Here is a 7,116-nt window from a genome sequence, read left to right on the forward strand (position 1 = left end):
AAAAAAAAAAAAACAATGAGTCAGGCAGGGGAGATAGCTCAGTAGAATAAGCACTTGCCGGGCCTGAGTTCAGTTTCCGGTTCCACCACACACACACACACACACACACATACACACACGATATAAACAATGATCATATCCATCATAAGGAATTGGTACTTCTTTCTTTCTTTCTTTCTTTCTTTCTTTCTTTCTTTCTTTCTTTCCCTCTTTCTCTTTCTTTCTTTTTATGTATTTGGTACAGAATCTCACTACACAGCTAGGACTTGTAGTGAGCCTCCTGCTTTCAGCCTCCCCAGCGCTGGGATTACAGGCTGGTGCCACTACGCCTGGACTCTGGCCGGCTCAGCCCACCGTGGGGGCGTGGCTGGCGTGGCACGTGATGCTGACGATCAAGCCGTGGTCTCCGCACTTGCCTAAGCTTGCCTAAGCAGGTACTTTAGTCTTTTGAGCTATTTCACTGGTCCCTTGATGCTTTTTTATGTCCAATAAATATTAGAAATTCAATTTTTAGCCTTTTGCCTCCTTGTACCCCTGGAAGCAATATGGGTCATCAGCAACTCTACTGGAGCCACCCGAGGAAATTCGACCAGGGCTCCCGCTCTTGCCGCGTCTGCTCGAACCGACACGGTCTGATTCGGAAATATGGGCTGAACATGTGCCGCCAGTGTTTCCGTCAGTACGCGAAGGACATCGGCTTCATCAAGTTGGACTAAGTGATCTTCCTTCGATGGATTATCCAGGCCATACGGATGCTCAATGAAAGAGACCATGCAAACTCTTTTGTACATAAAATAAAAATTTTAAAAGATTTTAAAAAAAAGAAATTCAATTTTTAAATATTTTCCAGTTAAGTACTCATTGTTTAATATAACACAGCTCTTAAAATTCATAACTCATCAATAGAAATATTCTAAAACATAAACATGGACATTATATACCTACAACAATACATGTTCATGATGCACAAATTGGTGTGACGTCTGGGGACTACACCACAGCGGACGGAAGGCTCCTGTGCTAGTCAGCCTCGTTCCAGGGCATGGCTTCTCGCTGCGTAGTTCAGGCTGCCTTGTTATAGTGATGCACACCTGTAATCCCAAGCACTCACAAAGGCCTGAGTTCAATCTCAGGCTCTACAAAAACAAAAACAAAAAATCAAGCACAGGGGCTGGGGAGATGGCTCAGTAGAATAAGCGCTTGCCTGGCAAGCACAAGGGCCTGAGTTCAATCCTCGGTTCAGTAAAACAAACAAACAAAAAACAAACCACTCAGGGAGGCTGAAGCAGAAGGACCCCAAGTTCAAGCCCAGCCTGGACAATTGAGATCCTGTCTTTACAACATTATGTATATAGCATCTCGAAAAAGTCACATAAAGTCTAAACCAAGAAGAGAAAACGTTTGTCTTGCCCCTGCATAGCCGCCCAGGAGGCCCGGCAGGCTGGAGCCTGTGTGCTTGACTCTCCAGCAACGTTAGCGCAGCACGAGAGGGCTCCATGTAAAGGGGTACAGGAGCCCTTGACCATAGCAGAGGACCCTAAAGACAGCATGTGCTGCAAACAGGGCCAGACACCTAGCCCGCTGCACAGCCTGGTGCCCCAGGGAGCTGGCGCATAGCCACTGTCCTGGGGGAGTCAAGAGACTCTTGGGACCTGGGCGGGAGGAGGACAGCCCCTCCCTGCAGAGGAGCTCGAGATCCACGGAAGACCCGGCACCGCTGCCCAGATGATACCAGGGTTTAGGGGCAAATGAGGGTTTCCCCTGTCTGCGGCACAGATGCCAGCGAAAGCCACAGACTGGAGAGGAGGTAGAAGGAGCGGGTGGTACTGGGGCCGCTTGAGGGTGCACAGCGTGCAGGGAAGCAGAGCCACACGCGGGGAAGAGGGGGGCGTGCCGTGGGGCGGGGCGAGCCCTGGGGCGGGGCGGGGAAAGGGCCCGGGGGCGGGGCGAGTCCTGGGGCGGGACCGCCGAGGGCCGGGGGGCGGGGTGGGCTGGGGCGGCGCTGTCAGCCTGGCCGCCCGCGGAATGCAGAGACCTGAGGCCTGGCCACGTCCGCACCCCGGGGAGGGGGCCATGGGAACCCAGGCTGGGGTCCCGACGTCGTCCGCCCGAGCCAGTGATCCGTCCGGGCTGCGGGTACGCAGCGGTGGCGCGGGGTCCCGGCGGCGGGGTCCGGGAAACCCTGGAGTAGGGAGAGGCGGCCAACTCACAGCTGGCGCCCGCGACGGGAAGTGTGCGCCACCGCTGCCCGGCCCAGGGGAAGGGGTCTGGCCGGGGAGGAGAGCAAAGTTTGTCCCGCGCTGCTGAAGTTCTGGGGCGCTCGGAGCCAGGGTGGGGGGCATTCCGCTGGAAGGGGAGCAGGGCAAGTGGGCCTGCAGAGCGCCCTTTCGCCCGTGGGTGACTGTCGCACTTCTGGAACTCTGGGCCAGCTGCATGGAGGAGGCCGGCGCCTGTCCCCCCGGCCCAGGTTCTGTGATACACTCCGACTCGGACTCTGGGGCAGTCAGTGCATGACAGAACTTGGCCCAGGAGGACATTCTGCACCCAGGGGCCTGCAGGGGACGTCTGTGTGGGCGCGGAGTGGCCGTGGAGTTGGCCATGTGGCCCTGGGCTGGGTGTCCCGAGTCTCCGGATGCGCTTCTTGGGCCGCAGGTCCCACGGAACTCCTGGCGGGACAGGTCCGCTGGCGCTGGGGCCCAGCCAAGCTCTCCTCCCCGTCAGTTGCAGGAACCCTCCCTCTACACCGTCAAGGCTGTGTTCATCTTAGATAATGACGGACGCCGGCTGCTGGCCAAGGTAACCCCCCCCAGCCACCTTGGACACCAAGCCACAGCCCCAAGAGAGGGGGCTCCCACCCAGCCCCCAGGGACTCCTCTGGGTTTCCCCGGCACAGAGCAGCACTGCTTAGACCTCTGGATGCTGCCCTGTCCAGCAGCACCTCCTGTTTCTGCTCCCCAGCATGGGTGCCACCTTCCCACCCTCCCACCTGGTAGCAGGCTGTGGCACCTGACAGGTCAGTGGGCTATAGAGCCTGGGACCTGGGAGCCCTGAGCTCTAAACATGCAGCCTACGCTCTTGTTCCACAGTTTGGTGACCATGGGGATTGAGAGCAAGGATTTAGAACCAGGCAGGATTTGGGGAGCATATAATCCAACTCTTTAATTTCACAGATGCAGAAAATGGGGTGTAGAGTTGCTAAGGGCATCACCTGTGGTTCCAGTGGTACTCCCCAACTTGAGATTTGTTTTTTCAGGCCAGGGATATAGCTCAGTGGTACAAGTGCCTGCCTGGCAAGCACAAGGTACTGAATCAATTCCTGGTATTAAAAAAAAAAAAGTTATTTTCCAGTTCTGGGGGGTAGCCCGGTGGGAAGGCCATCAGTTAAATCCCAGAGATTTTTATCTTTTATGTTTTGAGAGAGGATCTTGCTCACTCACCGAACTGGCCAGGCTGCTCTTGAACTTTCAGTCCTCCTGCTTCAGCCTCCCAGAACACCAGGATCACAGGTTTCAAGATTTTGGCTTGAAGTTCAGAGTGACCCTCACTGGTGCAGTTTAATGCTCTGGAGCCAATCCAAGCAAGCAGCCTGCGTGAACCAAACTAAACTTCCATCCACAGTTAACTGCAGCAGAGCTAAAGCATCCGAATTCGCTATGAAATGCACTGTAGATGTTTTTCATTTGTTTAAGGCCGGAATTTTGTTGTCTATGTGAGAATCAAATGAAGTTGCTTGCCCCGGCAGGGGCCTGCAGGGGAGCTGCAGCTAAAGCACTAAGTGGCAAATCCACATCCAGAAACGTGAGAGGTGAGCGGACCACACCTTGCCCGAGCAGAGGGCCAGGGAGGATCTGGGATGCGCGAGGCACCCGAGCCTCCACCCAGCGGAGCCCACACAGCTACGGATTAAGAAACTGAGTCAGGGGAGAGGCTTGTGGAACCCAAACGTAGAAGCGCCCATTTCCTTATGGCTTATGTTCCAGAGACTTCTCCCTAGATATTTCATCCTCACCATTGCCCTGTCTGAAGCCAGACTGTCTGGGGCGTAGAAGCTCACCTGTGGCCCCTACCAGTGTGGAAGGTGGGGAAGACCTGAGTGCTTCACACTCACGGTTAATCAGGGAGGGCTCCTGGCTTTGCCGTCCTCCCTGCGGGATGCGTGATAGGCAAGCAGTGTGAACTCTGTTGGGCGTGGTGACGCACACCTGTGTGATGTTCATGTTCCAGATGCTGAGGCAGCAGACTGCTGGGATTTGAGGCCAGGCTGGGATAAATAGAGTAGTGAGTTCAAGGCCAGCCAGACTGCATGGGGAGACCCTATCTCACAAAAATAAATGAATAAAAAGGGTTGGGAGGGCTGGTGAGATGGCTCAGTGGTCTGAAGCACCTACTCAGAACAAGCTTAGCAAAGCACAGGGACCGCGGTTCAATCCCCCAGCACCACATGCCAGCCAGCCCCGCCCCCTGGTGGGCTGAGCTGGCCACACACACACACACACACACACACACACACAAATAAATAAATAAATAAAATTTTTTAAAAAAGGGTTGGGAGGTAGCTCAGTGCTTCCCAGGAACAACCCCCAGTACTGGAAAAGGAAAAGGACAAGAAGGGGAGAAGAAAAGGTTCGACAGCAGCCTCACTAGGAGAGACTTGGACTTTCTTTGGTTTAAAGTTTGTAAAGTAGTTGGGCAGGGTGGTGCACATCTATAATCCCAGCACGCCAGAGGCTGATGCAGCAGAGTTGTCATGAGTTTGAGGCCAACCTGGGGTGCACAGTGAGTTCAAGGCCAGCCTGACCTACCTACTGAAACCCTACCTGAGAAAACAACACAAACCAAAACTATAAAGTAGACTGTGTAAAGTAGAGGTTCAGGACAATCACCCCCATTCCCGCCTCTGGGAGGAGCAGGCCCTGAGGAGTGCTCCCTTCACCACCCCCCACAGTATTACGATGACGCGTTCTCCTCCTCCAAGGAGCAGATGATCTTTGAGAAAAACGTCTTCAGCAAGACCAGCCAGACTGAGAGTACGTATCTGCCTCGCTCTCCTCCAGAATCTGAAAGAAACGCCCTCCTCTATCCCTGCCTGGACACATCTGTCCCTGGCAGTGTCCACACCCGCAGCCGCCCCCTTCTTTCTGAGGCTGTCTGTCCTCTCCTTTACCCTTCATCTGGGATCCTTCCCTGCCCACTGCCACCTGTGCTCCATCATAGGCGGACCCCTCCTGACTGAGGAAGTCCCCTGTGTGGGGGTGGCCTGGCCACCGGGCCTGGCCCACAGCACGATTCTATTCTTCCCTATGAGGCCGTCTGCAGAGACAGAAGATGGAGATCAGGGGCTGAGCACCCATCCCAGTGTCCCCAGCACTGGTCTTTGGGGGCCAGGTAGGAGAGTTCAGGCTGGCATCCAGCAGCAGTGGCCAGAGCTGTGTCCCCCACTTCCAGGTGAGATCGCCTTTTGGGCAGGCATGACCATCGTCTACAAGAGCAGTGTGGACCTCTTCCTGTATGTGGTGGGCTCCTCTCAGGAGAATGAGGTGAGTTCAGGTGGGCAGGGGACAGGGAGGGCCCGTCGTGAAGAGTGGGGTACCGTGGGGAGGGCACCATGGTAGCCCTGCTCTGGCTCCAGGGTGGGGAGGAGCAGCCAGCATGGCTCTATCTGGGATGACAGTGTCCGTGACACCCCTTAGGTTCCCAGGGACCCAGAAATGAAGTTACCGCACCCTCTGCAGGGACCCATCCATCCTTGTTTTGCTTTGTTTCCTCGTAGTTCGAAGTGGCCTTGACCTCACTGTGGAGCCCAGGCTGCTCCGATTTCTGAGGATCCTCTTGCCTCAGCCCCCCAAGTGCTGGGATGATAGGCGTGCACCCCCACGCCCAGCCTTGAGTTTTCCTTAGTGTAACCACCCTGTACCCCGTGCAGACCCTCAGAAGTTCCCTCTCAGGTTGAAACGCAGTGGTGTCCAGCCCAGCTCTGTAAATGGGAAGACCGGCGCTGTAGCCCTCGGGGCGCGCTGTAGCCCTCGGGGTGGCTGAGGGTTCTGGAAACTTGGGCCTCAGCCGCTGTGTCCTTCTCCCCAGCTCCTGCTCCTGTCTGTCCTCACCTGCCTGTTTGAGTCCCTGAGCCACATCCTGAGGTGAGTATGCCTCTGCCCTGCCCGGCCCTGCCCAAGGCCTCAGTTGTCCCACGTAGGTCCCCCTTCCCTGCAGTCCTGAGATCCCCACCAGCCTCAGACTGAAGCCCCCAAAGCCCTGGCCCTCACAGCCTTCTTGAGTCGCCTGAGGTCACACCTACTTGGGTTGTTTTGTCCTTTTTGTAGTATTGAGCGTCTCAACCAGGGCTTACTCTGAGCTGGTCTTAAATCACAATGACCCTCCTGCTTCAGCCTCCCTTGTGCTGGGATCATAGGCCCTCCATTCAGCTCAGGGGTTTGGACCAGAAGCTCTGGATGGTTTTCCCAGCATCCTCATTCTGTTATGCCTCTCACTCAGCAACTATGGTCTGGGCAAAGTGACCTAGGACAATGCAAATGCAGATACCCCCAGGTGACAGGCAGGCTGTGAGATGCGCTTGAGGTCTCCAGTGTTGGAGCCCAAGCAAGAGAGGCTGGGAAAGCAGAGCTCAGGGAAGCAGCTCTGGTTCTGGTTCCGGTACTGGTTCCAGTGGGTGCTCACGCACTGTGTCTGCTCAGGAGGAATGTGGAGAAGCGCTGGCTGCTGGAGAACCTGGACGGGGCCTTCCTGGTGCTGGATGAGATTGTGGACGGCGGGTGAGGCAGGGGGTGGGGGAGGCATACGTCACAGGGACACAGTACCCAGGGACACAGTACCCAGCTCCCCTAACACATCCCTGGGGTCCGGGCCCCATCTCCTATCCGTGAAGATAGAGGCCACTGTCAGCGTGAGCCGAAGTCCAACAGGGCAGGGGCCCCGACACCCACCCAGAGCAGCTGGGGACATCCAGCTTGATCTCCAGGGTCTAAGCAGAGAAGGCCCCTGCGCTGCCCGGAGGCCTTCAGGGGTTCCTCCTCCTCCCTGCCCCTGCCCCCAAATCCAGCCTGACACCTCAGTGGAGCTGTGTGTGGCTAGGGATGGTAGAAGGGGAGGGCGTAGGGC

At 56.1% G+C, this 7,116-nt stretch overlaps 1 protein-coding gene and 1 pseudogene across 4 annotated transcripts in view; both read left to right on the top strand.

The window, feature by feature from the left end:
* The first annotated feature begins 545 nt into the window (after nt 1–545).
* Nucleotides 546–764, top strand: LOC101571613 (annotated as a pseudogene).
* Nucleotides 765–1,996: 1,232 nt separating this feature from the next.
* Nucleotides 1,997–7,116, top strand: part of Copz2 (coatomer protein complex subunit zeta 2) — an 8,476-nt gene continuing 3,356 nt past the window's right edge. Inside the window, exons 1-6 of one of the 4 annotated variants that reach the window (XM_023718096.1) lie at nt 1,997–2,136; nt 2,653–2,796; nt 4,946–5,027; nt 5,446–5,537; nt 6,082–6,137; nt 6,693–6,770. In XM_023718096.1, coding sequence (XP_023573864.1) covers nt 2,026–2,136; nt 2,653–2,796; nt 4,946–5,027; nt 5,446–5,537; nt 6,082–6,137; nt 6,693–6,770 — 563 coding nt within the window. In that variant the 5' untranslated portion in view covers nt 1,997–2,025. The remainder of the gene's footprint in view (nt 2,137–2,652; nt 2,797–4,945; nt 5,028–5,445; nt 5,538–6,081; nt 6,138–6,692; nt 6,771–7,116) is intronic. The other 3 variants (XM_004633669.2, XM_023718097.1, XM_023718098.1) reach the window with 3 other exon arrangements.

This window comes from Octodon degus, unplaced genomic scaffold (assembly GCF_000260255.1).
Source record: "Octodon degus isolate 3935 unplaced genomic scaffold, OctDeg1.0 scaffold00056, whole genome shotgun sequence".
NCBI lineage: Eukaryota > Metazoa > Chordata > Mammalia > Rodentia > Octodontidae > Octodon > Octodon degus.